General features: G+C 43.3%; 1 protein-coding gene across 3 annotated transcripts in view; it reads left to right on the forward strand.

Annotated features, from left to right (window-relative positions):
- LOC137425100 (transmembrane and coiled-coil domains protein 2) overlaps positions 1 to 17,662 on the forward strand; it is a 94,929-nt gene that overhangs the window by 19,417 nt on the left and 57,850 nt on the right. For all 3 annotated transcript variants that reach the window (XM_078776297.1, XM_078776295.1, XM_078776296.1), the window contains exon 2: positions 4,064 to 4,411. In XM_078776297.1, coding sequence (XP_078632423.1) covers positions 4,064 to 4,411 — 348 coding nt within the window. The remainder of the gene's footprint in view (positions 1 to 4,063; positions 4,412 to 17,662) is intronic.

Consider the following 17,662-nt stretch of genomic DNA (forward strand, 5'->3'; position numbering starts at 1 on the left):
GAAAATCAGCATTTGTAATGTATTATACAATCATTCTAACCTAGCCATGACAGGGAACACAGGGAACAACCATCAATTGCTTTGAAGTATCATATACTTTCATTTTCAACTGGGCCTGAGGGGAATTCTCATCTGGGGAATTCCAACTGGGATTTCCTATGTGGGTAATTCGAGGTGATGCAACTTTCACAGTCTAAGATCCCCAGGGAAAGTCCAAGTTGGCTTAGTGTAATGCTTAGGCCTGCCACCAACAGAAATTGGCAGTTCACTTCTGAAGGAGCTGCAGAAAAATGACGACTGCCAAGGAAAAGTTCATCTTGAAGCAGAAATCCTGCTGCAATCCCTTTGGAGCTCATGAAAAACCAAAGTCGTCTGGCTTGAGAGCTGTTAGCCAAAAAGCCATAGCCGCTCATCCAAGCCTCAAACTGCAAAGTGCACAGAAAATCTGTACCCAGTGTCGTAAGAAACTGGCAAAAAGACAACCAGGTGTGGTAGAGACTCAGAGTGAAATACCATTACCAGTGACCAGCAGCGCTATTAGCAGTAGTGAGGACAATGATGGTGGAGGTGAATCACCAATACCAGGCAGTTCAGGGGAGTTTGAATTTCATTCTCCTGAAATGGAACTGAATACACTGAATGAGTCTTTGGGATTGATTGGAGAATCACCTATTCCAAAAAAGAGACTTGCTGCAGATAAATATGTGAAATCCAAAACCAAGAAAATCGGTGACACTGTGAAGAAAAAATTGGAAATCGCGACAGGATTACAGTGGATTATGATGGTCACTGGTGGGTTGCATGTGTCATGGAACATACCCCAGAGAGGCATGAGGTGGATGTTAAGTTCCTCCATCCACATGGACCATCCCCATCATATACATTTCCGGAACCAGCAGACCCTCTCACTATTGACTACCAGGATGTGCTTACTACTGTTGAACCAACCACTGCAACTGGAAGGACATATTGTATTTCCAAGAAAGAAACAAGTGCTGCTGTTGCTGCATTGAAGAGGAAATTGAAAGCCTAAGTCAGGTTAGTGAACACTGTGTACTTGAACTCACTTATTGATTGTATAATACATTACAAATGCTGATTTTCGAACCTATATGCCATACGTACATGTACATTATTGCTCATATCTCAGAAACTATTGGAGTGCCCATCACAAAATTTATGTGGAAGCTTCTTGACATCATAAGGTACCTCTGGGATGAATTTGAGGAAATTTGAAGGATACATTTTTTGGGGATTCACAATTGAAGTTTATATTTTGTAATAACTTTTTTTGTGGTTGGAGGTAGGAAAATGTTGCCCAGACAATTTCATAGGGCATGAAAATACCTTTAAAATGACACCAAAACCAGCTCTCTGGGTGTTATACTTTTAGAGATATGGCCATTTGAATTCGCGACATCACGCTAATTAGTCCAAAGTTCGTTAGTCTGTATCTCACTAATTAAGAGGCTGTTAGCAAAAATATTTGAGTTCTTGCCGTTTTTCATGGGTCCCAATTGGTTCCCAAAGTTTTACAAAAATCTGAGAGATGACGGCAGATTCTTTGATGATTTGACATGGAATGACCCTTGAGTGGGTTGGGGTGGGGAGGAGTTAAAGCAAACTAAAATTTGTCACCAGTTACAATTATATGCAGTACAGTGTATAAAAAAACTCCAAATATTTTTTATCATATTGTAAGTGCAAGGAAATTATGGGAGATTTGAGACCTGACTGGAAAATTGATAGAGCAGTTAGCTTGTGGGTGGAGGATAGCATGGAGGGAGTGGAGATGGTGGTGGCTCGAGTAGGGGATGTTCTGCCGGTTACCCATGCCTCGTGTTTTGGAGGATGCTGAACGAATCGGTTAGCGACCATGGCAGAGTTTTCATCTCCACACAGGATGAAGGTGGGGTAGAACTTCAAAATGAGCCTTGACCTGGTTGCTGTATTTTGGAGGTGAAATTATTAATTCTGCAAGCTTTAAGTATGTCTGTGTTCATGGGCAAAGGGAAGTGCTGGTGTGTTGCACCAAAGAATACACAGCAGGAGGAGGGAATGAATGACCTTGGTGTGAATTTATAGGTAGAAGCATTAAACCTCTCTTTGCCTTGCTCTTCCATGAACCCAGACAATGTATTTAAAGAAGAAGATTTTAGTTATCCAGTAAACAAGATTTTAGTCGGTTTTAAATAGATTACTTGCAGGGTGTGGACATTGAGGTCATGCAAATGGAAAAAAGTCTTGAATCGTCCCTTCTACTTGTGTGGCAAGTGTTCATGCAATTGCACAATGTTGGCCACTAATTGATAAATACAATTAATAAAGATGGCTACTTGGTCTGCTAATGCCAAACACACTTTCAGATTTGTGTCATCTTCGCTCAATAAACGCAAAATTGTGTAGGAAACGCATTTCCAGCAAATTTCTCCTGGTTTGACAGCAATTGTTCCCGGCACTGCAAAGGAAGCCCCAATGGAGTGTTGTTGTTTCGTAGAATGTGCAGAAACTGTGGTGGGAGGTTAATCACCTGCCACCCCCAATTATCGCCCACCTCCACGCACTTGCACAGCATTTGTGCTTCAATAGCGGTTTCTCACTCCGAATGCTATGGATCTGTTTTAATTAAACCCAGTGTGGGTATAGCAAACCGTGGCATTTGATCGTACAAGTCCTGTATCGTAAAAACAAAAACGGGTCCTGTCTTTGTTGCAAACTCAAGAACGTGACTAGCCGTGCAGGTGGCAGAGGGTACGGTGGCAAGGTGAGTTGGACTTTGTTTGGTCCATCCCGTTTGGCTCTGGGTTTGAATCCTTGTGAATTAAAATCCGAAGGCTCGTCATCCTGGATCAGTTATGGTGTTGCTACCTAACCAGCAATTTTGTTTGGGTTTATACAACAACACACAACAACATGCATTTTAAGGCCATTTTCCCTGCTAGAGCGGGGGTTAGCCTTGCGGTCCCCATGACAATCTTGTAATTGTCATGGTTCTCTTTTTGAGGCAATGTTTTTTTCTGGCCGGATGCCCTTCCTGACGCCAACCCTTTTAGTCGCCTCTTACGACACGCAGGGATACGGTGTACCTATTCTAAACCGGGGTACACACCGGGTTTATGGGTTTATGTTCGGTTGATTTCGATTCTGTATGATTAACGTTGTACAAGGCACCGTCGTCTTTGTCGTTAAATACACAGCTGCTGTTCATGCAGAATGCATTTGGGGCCATTCAATTTACTACACATGTAAATATTGTTGAATTTTGGAACCCTCACCAACCCATCCCTCCTCCCTTCCACCTCGTATTTCTCTGCACCTTCATTCTTCTCTTCAAACCCCTTTTCCCCTCCTTTCACAATTTGTCCACCACCAATGTTGACTTTCCCAATTTGTACTTACGTAATAAATAGATGGCCCCTCATCACAGCAGCTCAAAAAAAATGCAGATGACCTTCTTTTGCATCACATTTCTGAAACATCACTTGAATAATATCTTGCACCTCTCAATTTCTGCCCCCCACCCCCTAAAAAATTCACCCCTAATGTTGAGTAGGTTGCGACAGAGTGGACGTAGTATTTTAAAAAGACGTTCACACATTCTCTCTCCACTTCACACGAGTACCTCTGGCGGGGTGTAGCTCGTACTCAGGTTTGGTTGTTGCTGTGAGTTAACATTCCTTGGGCTCCATTGTGGGGTTTATCGCCCTTGACAGACGCAGGCAGTTTGGTGGAGTCCTTCTCATGACGTCCACAAAATTTACATCTAATCTTGCTGTTTGCACCTTTCTTTTGCTGCTTTTTGTTATTATCAATCCTTACTCAATGACCCTCAGTTTTGTGTGCCTTTTGTTTGTCCATTTGGCTATTAATATTTAAGTTGGCAGCATATGGTAGCTTCTTTTTTTGTGTCTTTGTCTTTCTTTATCTTCTTCTTTTTGTCTTTCTTTTTGTCTTTTTGTGTCTTTTTTTGTCCCACCGTCAAATGGGGCAGTAGTGTAAGATAAGTGATGAGATTGATGATGACAGCATATCTTGTGTTTTATGGTGGCGTTTTTGTGTACAGCAAGAGAGACTAGATGCAGCGCAGAGTACCGGAGTTTTCATGGATGGCTCCTTACCTTCATGTACAAATGGAGTTGTGGAACCGGCAGCGAGCGGCGTGGACGGACAGCGGGCACGCGTTGCCCTGGAGCAGGTGCAGCAGAAGATGCTTCGCATCACCGAGCGCATTCGCATCGAGCAGGAAGCGAATGATGAAAACGTGGCCGAGTACCTCAAGCTGTCGGCCAGTGCTGACAAACAGCAGACTGCACGGATCAAGAACGTGTTTGAGAAGCGGAACCAAAAGTCGGCTGCGACCATATCGCAGCTGCAGCGCAAGCTTGAGCATTACCATCGACGAGTACGAGAGGTACGCCATTGAGCACACGTGTGTGTGTATACAGGCACACACACAATTGCACAGCAATCTTGATGGATTTTTTTGTTGAATGATAAACATTTGTAAAGGTGGTTTTTGTTCGCCGACTGGTTCAGGAAGATGATGGACAATCGTCATATTGCAATTGCAAAAATGGATTTTTTGAGTGCCATACCACTTTCCCATTACACATGTAATATGGAGTTTAGTCTTTGGGTCTTAATCAATGGGATATAAACCAAGTGGTGTAAATTTGTTATTAAATTGTTTGGCAGTTCTTTAAATCCTTTTTTTTTGAAGCCCTCATTGCTTTGAACCCTTGTTTTGACAATAACTATTTGCTCATATGATAACGATTATTGCAGGTTTGGGAGATTTTTGATGACCTTGTGGCTTTTGCCGCGTTACTCTGATTTTTTTTTGATTTTTTTTTTTTTGCTGGCAGCCTTCCACCCAAAGTGTTCATCAACCACCATTGGCCTTGTTTATTTTAACCGCTGGCCTTGCTTTAACTGCTGGCCGTGGCAGCTCAGCTTTTTATATCGGCCATCCGGAAATAGTCAGGCTTGCACTTTGCAATATTTAATGTTGATAGCCAAGGCCCTGGCTGCCAAGACACCAAATCATGAAGATTTTTTGATGCCTGTGTTACTGGGAGAAGGTTGGAGTGTGGGGAGAGATGAGGGAGGCAGGAGAAGCAAGATTCTGTCTGCTGAGCTGTCCAACTTTGTTGATGTGATTGCTTTAATATCAAGAGTCAAGCATTGAAAGGTGTGTGGAAATTGTGTAACTTGCCTTTCATTACACGAGGTTACCTGTCTGAAATACAAAAAGGACCTGTGATGGTGAAGGCCATTTGGCAATGTGGATAAGCGATAACTGACTTGAAAGGGGCACGATGCAGCTTGGTTGTTCCTCAAGGAACGGACTGAGCCAGACTGAGCCAAGCCAGAAATATTCAAAGGGTGGACAATATCACAAAATATTCTCAAGAAGAATGGTATACCATCGCACTTGATATTCGGGTACCCCTTGACAAGCTACTAAATATGCTGCATACAGAGGTGCTGTAATTACCAAGACGCTGAATGGAATGGGACAAAGTCACGTGATTCATTGAAACCAATTTGTAATGGTTTAATTTGAAAGGTGTGAACATGGAAAAGGAAATTTAATGACTTGTGCATTAGACCCCAAACAGCATCTGCCAAAAGTTCATTCTGCTCAAGGTGATGTCGTGGTTTGAAACCTAGCATGGTGCAAGACCTCTTTTGGACATGTAGTGTTTGTGGTTGACGGGGTTTGCAGATTCATGACGCTTGAAAATCTGCCGATGACGGATTGTTCCAACGTTGCGTTTGCATTGTCGATCTGGTTTTTGTTTGAGGAATATGGCATAGATTTGATAAATCTGTATTTACCATCACATTCTATGGATATCGAAATTCTATGGGCAAAATCATAGTTTTAATTTGTCGCTTGGCTTTTGTTTGATGTGAAAATTGTCGTTTAACTGTATGTTCAGCGAGCTTAACTGTTGGAAATCTCACTATGGAGGATGTCGAAGCAAGTTTTGACTAGGAAAGGTGCTGATGAGGTGATGAGGTGATGGGGTTATCTGCAAGTCTCTCTCTCAGTACTGGTGGAGAAACCTACTTTTCGCATAGATATGTTGGAGACAACTGGTCCAATGTCAGCCTGCTTAACATACTCTTTGAAAAGACAATGTGTTACATGATGTACCATGGGTTCTGTTTTGGCTTGGCATCACGTGTTGGATTTGCTTGAATCGGATTCACTCGGAAGTGAAATTGTGGAGCACATGGTTTAAAAACTAGTTCACTACCACAGAGTTGTCTGCAAGTCTATATTTTTTCAAAGTAATGCATTTCGAACTAGAAGGGCACTCGGTAGAGAGCATACCTCCGCCAGACTGAACAGTTTACCTTTTGTATCCCACTAATAGACCGGATCAGGATCCGGATCTTCACCAAAATCAAATCGATTCGTCTTTGTTACATACCCAACCTGTCCACCAAGTTCCGTTCAAAACGGTCCAAAACTTTTTGAGATGTCTTGGTCACAGACAAACAGGGGTGAAAACAGAACCTCTGTTCACCTTCGGTGGGCAGAGGTAATAACTTATCTCGTATGTTCAACCATTGGTATATGGCCATGTTGTATTTTTAGGATTGGTGAGCAGGTAAAAGCAAGAAAAGGGAATGGTGCGACAATATGGGCAGAAGGGAAATATATATTTGGGGGGGAAAAGTGGTTTGGAAGATCAAAATGATTCTATCTTTTTCAGACATATGTAGATCTACTCTATGAGAGATGTCTGTCTGTCTGTCTGTGTCACCATTTTTCTCAGAGATGGCTGAACGGATCTTCGTCAAACTTTCAGAGGTTCATCAGTGACTACCTGGGAGTGTTTTAGGCAAAAACAAAAAATTGTTGAAAAAAAAAAAGATCGTTTTTTTGGAGTTAAAAAAAAAAATCGCTCTGTTTTTAACAGAACACTCCTAAATCTGTCTTTGTACTTTACTAAAAAACTATCGAGACTGATGCAGCTTAGTAATAATGTCATGTGTATTTTTATAACCACTGTTATTACTTTCATCCTCATGAAATTGCCTCGACCAATTAAAAACCCATATACAGACTTGGCATTTAATATGGAATATTTTTTTTTTCTTGACTTGGGTTTACTTTCTTAACTCAGTATATCAATCTGGTGAGTTTCTTTTACACTTCGGTGATTTATTTGTTAAAAGAACCATGTCACTGATTGTCTGTCGCAGCAAGAAGTCAACAACATGATTATATCACAGGTGGCGTGGCAAAATGTACGGACAGGTGCATTTGATGATTGGCGTCACAGTCGGGTATACAAGGGTTGTTGCATTCTGTATTAGTGGAAAACAACTGCTGCATGTCTCCAAAAGTTATTGCCGCTTCCTCTGGAGATGGTCTGTCAACTCGACAATGCTGTTTGTCATGGAGTGGTGGCTTTACGAAATTACGGCATGAAACAGCGTGCTATTGCTCGGCAGTATGGCATCACTCAAGGTCAGGTGTCAAAGATCCTGAAACGAAATGCTCAGAGGGGTGTCCCTACTCCAATACCGAGGCCAGGACGTCCCCGCAGAACCACAAGGAGGGATGATCGCCAGCTGCACCGGTTAGTCCGCAATGGTCGTACCAAGTCAGCTAATTGGCTTAGGGCTGAGTGGCAGCAACTGACAAATGTGCCTGTATCCAGAAGGCTGGTCAACCAACGACTGGTTCAAGCAGGCTATCGTGCCAGGCGTCCCCTGAGAAAGCCACGCCTGACCAGACAACACCGCCAGTGCCGATTGCAATGGGCCAGAGAGCACCGTCAATGATAGCCAGGACACTGGAATCACGTGATCTTCAGTGACGAGTCTAGATTTCTGGTCTATCGTCAAGATGGCCGCGTCCGAGTGCGCAGACAAGTGCATGAAGCCTACAACAAAGATTGTATAGTGCCAAGAGTCCAAGCTGGAGGTGGTGGGGTGACCGTTTGGGCTGCTTTTCATGCAGGGGGCAAAACTGACCTGGTTGTTCTGAATGGAAACCTGAACCAGTTCAAGTACAGGGCCATTCTGGAAGAAACATTGCTTCCATTTGCTCGTGCAGCCTTTTGAGGAAACTTTGTCTTCCAAGATGACAATGCATGGCCTCATCGTGCTCGCATGATCCAAGACTTTCTTGCTGACCGTGGTGTAGAGCATGTGGAGTGGCCTGCCATGTCCCCGGATATGAATCCGATAGAGAACTTGTGGGCAGAATTAACGCGTCAAATCGACCACTTGGACCAGCAGCCGACCTCTGTGCATGAATTGCAGCAGGCTATTGTGACTGCATGGCAAGCGATTCCTGTCCAAACCTTGGCAAATCTCGTGAACAGCATGCCTCAACGTGTACGTGCTCTCCTGAATGCTCGTGGGGGTTACACGAAGTACTGAACTGTAATTTTACTGTCCGTAATCCCAGTCCTAATTTAACTTTTGTTTTTGTTAAAAAGAAATTTGGGCTAATGTGCAAAATAAAGAGATACTTCTGGAAAACGCACAGAAGTTTAACACAGTACTGTCCGTGAATTGAGTTCGATATCAGTTTACATCACTTTCAAGGATCAATTTATTTGTTTCGAAATGTCAAATGTGGTTTTTTTTTCTTTTGAAGGTCACATTAACAAAATCTAGAAAAATTTCAACATAATTCCAATGAACTTTTGGTTCTGAGTCATCTTGAAAAGTAAGTTCACCCCCCCCCCAAAAAAATATTCCATATTAAATGCCAAGTCTGTATTTGAAAAACAAAACTTCATTTTAGGAAATAAGGGCCGATCGAAGATTATTTTCTGTCAAATCCATCCTCAGGACATTTGGCACCAAAAGTAACTTTGAGATGGCTGAGTCAATTGAAAGGGAAATGTAGAAAATTATGGGTGCACCAGGAGGCCATTTTGCCATAATTTGGCCAAATTCTTGTATCCAAAACATTAGTCACTCATTTATTCAGAGATTGAGACATCCATTCTTTTTGTCAATTTTGTTTCTTTTATGGGCTCTAAGGCTCATGGAAGGGCTGTCGCACAGATCACGTACACACGTGCAGACGGAGACGTTCAATAATACTGAACTTGACTTCAGAAATACACAGCCAGAGATCTTGGAGGGGAGGGGATAGGAGGTGGAATTGACATACTTTTGCGGTGCACCCTGGGTGCCGGTGATGCCAATCCTGTGGCATTGCTTTTCTCTCTACAGTTAGTGGGGCAATTGAGGAGGGATCTCCACCTACTCCCCTCCTACCCCACACCCCATTTTGGATGCCAAGCCAGGGTGTTTATCCATGTTTGATATCTTCCAAATGCTGAGCATCAAACGAGGAAGCAGTACATACTATTTATAGGTTATTTATCCAAAATAACCTCGGAGTGGGTCTTGGTGTCCGTCCGTCCTTCCTTTAACATTTGAGTAAAACTTCTTCTCCTCACAAACAACCCAAACGATATGGACCAAATTTGGTATGATCCATCAGGACAGCAAGGTCTCACGGGGTTGTGCTCCCCATCTGGATATGCCTTTTATAAAGGAGGTATAAAGGGGAGGGGCTTGCCCCAAATGTTGGTATTTCATTCAAAAATCTTCTCAGAAATCGCCCGACAGAGCCAAACCAAACTCGCCACGAGGCATCGGGACGATGTCCTAACCTAAAGTAGTGTTCCTCATGGCTGGACTTCCCACAGAAAAGGGGCCACAAGCCCCCTCCCTGAATCCCACACTTTCACTAAAACATCTTCTCCACAACTACCTGAATGATACGGACTAAATTTGCTATAATGCATCAGGACAGTAAGGTCTCATGGGGTTGTACTCCCCATCTGGAACCATCCATTTAAAAGGGGGGTTTGCCCCAAAGGGGGCTTTCACGGCAAATTCAGGTAATTTATTTAAAATTCTTCTCAGAAAGCATGGGGAAATAGCCGTCAGTCCCCCAAGGGATGAAAACGTAACTGCCAAGGTCAGAATCAAACCACCTACCTTACCGATTTTGACCGGATTTTTATTTCTTGGATGCATGATCAAGGCTCGTGGAAGAGCTAGAGCAGAATGGAAGGGAACAACATGGAAAGAGGGGAAAACACAAACAGCAGAGTCGAAGTGAGAGTGAGATCAAGGAGAGGGGAGAAGGACACATGGGAGTGAACAAGCTGAATGAAACACAGTGAAAAGAGGAAGGGAAAAGCAGGGATGAAACAGAAAATGATGAAACCAATCGACAACTAACAAATGCAAAGAGAGGTAGAGGGAGAGGGGGGAAAATAACAATAACCTGGACAAAGGAATGCTTTGGAATGGTTTCATATTTGGTAGAGATCATGAGAATGCATGTAGATTAGCTTTGGTTTTAGTATGGATGGGGTTACCTGAGGTAGTGGTTGCTCACTCAGCAGGTGCTATAACTGTAATGCAACAGAATCTGGTAATGCAACATCTTAAACATTCATATCCCATTAGACTTAAAGTATTAACCCCCAAGGAAATTTATTCCATGAAATCCTTAACATTTTGAAGCCCAAACTGTGTGTGCGTGCGTGCGTGTTCTATCTTTTTTCACCATTTTAGCTTTTGTTATCAAGTTTTCAACAAACCCTTATCAGAATATGGAGAAAATATTTAATAACTGGGTGAATATGGAAAGGGCAAAGTCCTACCTCCCTCCCCCCATGGTAACTGAGCATCCCCCACCCTCCCCATGTCCAGGGGGAACTGAGTTGCGTGCCCCCTGTGTCCCCACCTTAATCCACCTCTACATGTGAGGCGTACAAGAGAGCTTGTGTTGCGAAAGAATTACCTTACAAATGAAACCTCAGAATCCTGATGCTTCCACTCTCTTTTCATGCACATGTGAGGAGTGAGCATTGTGTGTCTGTGTCTGTGTCTGTGTGTGTCTGTTTATCTATCTGTGTCTGTCTGGCTATCTATCTGTGTCTGTCTGGCTATCTCTCTGTGCATGTTTGTCTGTCAATCTACCTATCGCTCAGTGTTTCTGTCTGGCTGTTGTAAGAATGCCCTTGTGTAAGGCATGTGTAATGCAATTTGGTATTGTCTATCTATCTATCTAGCTAATCTATCTAATGTAAGAATGTGTGGTTGATGCAAGAATGCGCTTTTGCTTTTATGAGAGGGACGGATAAGGAGGGGGGAGAACAGGAGGTTGCAGTGCAGAAGGGGTAGGAAGAGCAAATATGGACAGAGTTGGGTGGGGAAGGTTTACCCTTTGTGGGGTGGAGGGGGGGGAGGGGAGGGTAGAGGATTGAGGACTTTTGGTTGGGGGGGGGGGGGAGGTTGGGATGCTGTGGGGGAAGGGGGTGTTGGAGGAATTTAGGAGTTGTGGTGGGGAGGGGGTTTGAGGTCTTGGAGGAGTGTGTAGGGCAGAAGTGGAATTGAAGCCTTCAGGTTGGGAGGGGAGGACACTGGAGTTTGGGAGTGGGGCTTGATGATTTGGGGTTTGGGGGAGGGCTTGAAGAAGAAGTGGGTACTGAGGACTGACTTCAAGTCATATTTTATTTTATGCCCATTTCCATGGATCCATCCCTGCCGTTAAGCTGTCAAAGGGCAAAATACCTGCCCTGCACTCCTTAAATACTCCACACTCGAATGGGAACCAATTCCATATATATGTATATATATATATATATATATATATATATATATATATATATATATATATATATATATATTGTTACGGCCCGCGGATAAGATGTTGTGCTTGCCAAGCGGATGGCCCCGCGGTCGTACAGTTACCCCGACTAACCCGATTCCCGAACGTTGGCCGGATCGCGCCACAGATATTCAATAGGGGAAAAGACTAAGGCGACACGGATGTGAAGAAGAAGCAGACAAAAAGGTTGGAAATACGAATATAATTTATTTCTATTTACACCCAAAAATAACCAAGGAGAAGGAAAGATAATAAAATAATATACAGAAGATTTTAGAGACACAGTGCAACGCAAGCTTATATGAGCTTAATTAAATACCCAGGGACAAAACAAACAGAACAAACTCACGTACACAAGAAGGATGGAAAGGCAGGAGGTGGATGGCTGGAGGGAAAGGAAGGTCCACTGGTACTGCAGCACGATCGGCGCGTTTGGCAGCCGCCGTTCCTTCGCGGCCCTGCTCAAAACCGCCGTCCAGGCCCCAAGCGGCGGTTGTTGCTGCTGTGGCCGCCGCTGCTGCTGCTGTTGTCTGCTGCTGCTGGCGAGCAAGGCGATGAATAGCAGGCTTTGGGCTTCCCTGGATGATGATCTTAATGTTCTCTATGTTCTTTTGCTCACATGCCAGCCTCGGGCTCTGCTCGGAAAAGTACCAGCTCAGGAACAAACATCGGCCCACTTGATCAGCCGTTGCTGTGTACAAAGCTTCCTTGGGTGATCTCAATGTACTCTTGTCAAAGCTCATCTCTTGGGGAGCGTCCCGCGGTGGGTTATATAGGCCCTGCCCCTCAACCTTCGCGAACCTCCTTGATGTTTCTCTCCACACCCTCTCCAAGTCCAACCCCTTGTTCGTGGTTGGTTGAGTGGGGCTGACTCACTCCTCCCCTCTATGACGAGGTGGGGACCCGCCTTTCTTCCCCGATCCGAGCACATGTTCAATGGTGGTTTTGGAGGGGATGTAATTTGCAATCGAGGCTTGGCAATGATGAAAGGGGAAAGTGAAAGGAAGGGGATCTACTCTTATTTAATGCAGTGCAATGGAGTGTCATCTTAATGGAAAACAAGGCCTTACCCTAATACACATAATAAAGATATATCTATCAACCAGGGGGGAAATCTATGATTGGCTAACGTGTATGCTTTATGGAATTAACTACGGGAACGCCCTTTGACCTTTATACAACACTGGAGGCAGGAGGGTCCAGAATAAAGCATATTTCACAACAATTTACTATATAATACAACACAATAAAAAAACACAATCCTCATATCCGCAACAATATATATACACAAAATTCTTATTTTGTGTATATGAGTGAGTGGGTGAGGGTGTGTGTTTTTGCATGAATTAATTTTTGAATGAGTGTGTGTTTTTGTGTGTTGAGTGGTGTATGATGTAAGTGTAGGTGGTTGTTTGGTTGGTGATGTGTGTGTATGGGTGTGTATCTGTGTGTATGAATGATCTGGTGTGTTTTGTTGGTGAGTGGTGAAGGGTATAAAGGTGGGTGTTTGCGTGTTCCACCATGTTTGTTTGGTGCTGTGGATTCTGGATGTGGAGGTGTTGTTGTTGTTGTTCGCACTGGCTGGGGGTGGGGATATGTATGCATCCAGGTGCAGTTGCTGCATGTGGATGTGTATGTGCCCCTGCTGGCCCACCTTAGCTGACCGTATCGAGGTTGAAGGGCCGAAATGGGATGATGCTGAGGACCTCGACTGAGGGCCCGGTCAGTGCAGCACACTTGTGACCAGGTGTGTTTTGAACTTATATATATATATATATATAATTTTTTTTTTTACCAGTTGAGCATTTGTCATCAAAACTTCATAAGAATGTGGAGAACACAAATGAATAAAATGTGCAAATGTATTGTCGTATCTCTAGCTACTTAAGACCAGCTTGGGACGGACGGGCCGAACCAGCTTTAACTCGCGAGGCGATCTCCAATTATGGCGGTTACTGACGCGTGCGAAAGGGAAGAGACACGGAGGTTTATTCTCACAAAGCACATGGGTTTATTCCGAAACCCAAACACAATGCGACAAATAAATGTAACAATAATGATTTATAAGAAAATAAGGCATGGATGAAAATAACGAAAATAAATGTTGAGGTAAAATTCTATGTGAGGTACCTCGACACAGACATAAACCATGCACACAAGGAAAAGTAGTAGAATAAAAATATCCCCTGTTTCACTTATTTCATCCCAATGGGTCCTTTCGGGAGGTTGGCGGCCGTCGAAGCTTAAAGCCACACAGGCGAGAACCCGGCTAAGATGGCCGCGACGCCGCATGCCGAAGAAGCCACGAGCGTAAGATGGGCCCCCTTTCCTCTCTGTTCCTCCAAGCTCCAAACACCTTGGTGTGAGAAATAAAAGAAATCCTCCTTTTCGATAAAGGGAAGCACATCCTGCCACAGCACAGCCGAGCCAACGTGCCTCCTCTGTCCTTCAATGCTCTCCTCAGCCAACACCCAAAGAAAGAAAATGTTCTCCTTCTGCTCCCGCTCATGCTCCCTCTCTTCAGCCAATTGCGAAGCTTCTCTCTCAGCTTGCCTCGCCTACGTCGTCCAGCCGTGTCACTTAGGAGGCATGGCCTGCTGGCCCTGTTTCCCCGCCCACCGTACCATGGTCACGCTGCCTCTCCTGGTCGGGTCTTTGCTGTATAGTGTCCATAGGGGCGAGCTTAGCTTGGGCGGCTGCCATTTTGCCTGACCGGTGGTTATCATAATTGTTATGGATGGCCACAGAGGGTTTCACGCACAGGGGAAATTAACCTTAAACCCTATTACTAATTAACACGTCATCATCCCTCGTATGATGAACATTTAAACACAACCTTAAGCGACATTTTCCCTACTTAGTACAGCGAAATGCTCCTACACGTCACATGGTCCATACGATTTCCTATGCAATCCTACCTCTCCTACGGTATTATCTTACCTACCGCCATAAATGTAACTATGTTTTTTAGCTATTGTTTTCATCACGTTTAGTTTGAGTACAAAGCAGACATGGACAGGCTTTGCATTTTAGGATGGTTTATTGTGTTTACCTCCTCCACAGAAGGTACATGGAGGCTATGTTTTCACCATTGTTTGACCAGGTCTGTTTGATTATCTCTGAGTAGGATATGTAAAAGTTATGGAGGGATTTGGACGAAATTTGGTGGTCAGGTTGGGTGAGTGATAAGGACTAGTTGATTACATTTTCATTGGTGAGGATCTGGATCTGGATACTAGAATTTCTTAAGTAATTCTTCACCATTGAGAGATAGGGCCAAAACGATAGAGAGATAGCAGGATATCTCAAAAAGTTGTGGATGGATTCAAATGAAACTTGGTGGACATGTTGGGTGTGTAACAAGGTTGAATCGATTCGATTTTGGTTCAGGTCAGGATGCAGATCTGGCCTACCAGTGGGATACAAAACATAAATTGTTCAGCCTGGTGGAGGTTTGTGCTCTACCGAATGCCATGCTAGTTTTCCATTGCAATCGACAATCATGACATAGTCATAAGGAATGAGGAACTGTTTGAAGGACCTGGGAATTGCTCCTTACTGTTATTACATGGTCTTGTTTTCAGGGAATGGTAAACATGACAAGATGTTTTGGCAAAAATATAGTCATTCATGAATGGTTGACATGCACTCATGTTAGGAACTTTGTAAATGACATTACTGGACTCGACATGTCGTTCCTATCTTAACAGCTCGGAGTAATTCAATGAAGTTGAATTTGCTGCTTAATGGTACACTTTTGAAATGTAATGTAAAGTGGAAAATTTGACATTGATCAAATCTGGTAATTGTAATTATTGCTATTTCATGAGTACATCTTTGATCCTGCTGAGGATTGTTCTCAAATTAGATGGTTGTGTCGAGATTGTTACAAAATGAGCTATCCTGGCACTCGGACAAATGCTATTTGATTGTTTGTCATGGTTATTTTCTGGCCATAGTAATGTTTTGAGGATTGTTTTTAGAAAAATGGTTTTGTTTGTGAATGACAAAATTGTACCTCCAAGTAGTGTAATCGCTCACTGAAGTACTATTGACCCTTTGACATAGAATGAAGTACTTTACACTACTTGTGACGTTAGCTGGCTGTGCCGATAAAATCGCGAGGGAATTGCCGCAAGTAGCACTTGTGACTTGCTGGTATTTTAAATTTTATTTTATACAAAGAAATCAAGGCAATGATAAGATATATTAACTCTCCATCTTACTATAATTCACCAAATGTCCGCCCGTTCGAAGGTACCGCAAAAACGGCTCTACCGATCGCAACGATATTTTGGGTGGGTATTTCTGGGACCTCTGGGAGTAAAATAGGCGATATTGTTTTTCCAATTTTTCCAAGTTTTCCAATTTTCCAGTTTTTCAAACACGATGGAATAATATTTACCGATATGAACAGTGATGTGGCTTTTGTTGAAATTCTACAAATACTGTTTATTCTACAAACCAGGAGAGAGTAGATTGACTCCTGACGAACTCTTCCTATATAAACGTGCGGCTCCGAAGGAACACGGCAGCGTGTGCAAAGCGACTGAGAAACAGGTGTAGCGGCCGCTTCCGTGTTACAGATTCGGCGCGTATTCTTCACACATAAACGTGCGACTGAGAAAGACGTGTAGTGGCCGCTTCCGTTTTGCAGAATTCAATCTTTTTTCAAAATGGGCGCCATGTACTGTTTAGATTTTGATGATTTGCGTGTGATATGATTTAACGGATGTTTATATGAATCGTTTAAAATAAAAAAGCCTTCAATTTCTGATATTTTGCCTTTTCATTTGTACCTCCCAATTGAAGCCTCGCCCGTAGCGCGGGTACCATTGCTAGTTATTAAAAGTTGACTTTTCACTTTAATGCTACAAATGGTGTCCCACCCATTACTGCCCATTCTCCCCCCCCCCCCTCCCTTCTGGTGGAAAAGGTAAATTTGCCAGAGATGGTTTGCTTTTCCTTCCATGTCAACAACCACCTGAATGGTTCAAATTCAGACGGATCACAGCACCGAAGCAGTGTTGGGCTTTGACCCAAACCTCTAATTTGCGAAAAAGGAGTTGGGAATGAATGAATGAATGGGTAGGGAAAATTTAGGATATTTTATTTCATTTTATTTTATTTTATATAGGCATGGTGGAAAAACAGGTTTGACAGTGGGACAAACCACATGTTGAATGAATGAACAGGAAAAGAGGGGAGGAAATGCCAAAACTAGCAAGTAAGACGTTTTACTTAGGAAAGGATAATGGGGGTAATAAAGATCATGTGTCAGAATTGAGGATGACAATAAATAGCTGTGCATTACTTGCTTGAAGCCTTAGAGGCAAGAGTGAGACAAAACAGCCTCTGGAAGGCAGTTCAATAGACAGGAGAAGCGAGGAATAAAAGTTTATTTCCTGACATTCATTTGGCAGCTTATTAAAAAAGGTCCAAATGGAATCTAGTTTATCTCTTTAAATAAAAACGTGATGCCATTAAACCCATTAAAGACCATCTCCCCATGGCTCCTCATTCTTCTTTCCTTCAAAAGCTTCATCCAAACAGCTTTTGTCTTTCTCTTCTTCAACGCCACAATTATTCCCTTGTTATTTTGGGGTTGGCCAGTGGAAGCTTGACCAAAGCCTTTCATGAACCCACAGGCCAACCCTCGGTCTGACATTAGACCATGGTTAAGGCAGGAATTTGGCCATGGTGCCAGCGATAGCCTGCCCGCTCTTCGCAAAGGACAGCATCGGGTCTTTCATGTGCAGGAACTAATGCCAGCATACGGGACACCCGTTTAACATCCATCTGAAGGACAACCCACACATTGACGAATCGCCCTACCTGTAAAACACCAGGATGACAGTTTATAGCTGGGTCGGGATTCAAACCTAGGCTAGGCAGTATAGTATAGAGGTGAGCGTGCGTACTTCTAGGTCATCCTGCCAGCTCGAAACACCATTTGGTATTGTTAAAGGCAAAAGGCCTGCTTTA

This window comes from Myxine glutinosa, chromosome 4, assembly GCF_964187855.1.
Source record: "Myxine glutinosa chromosome 4, kmMyxGlut1.1, whole genome shotgun sequence".
Classification (NCBI taxonomy): Eukaryota; Metazoa; Chordata; class Myxini; order Myxiniformes; family Myxinidae; genus Myxine; species Myxine glutinosa.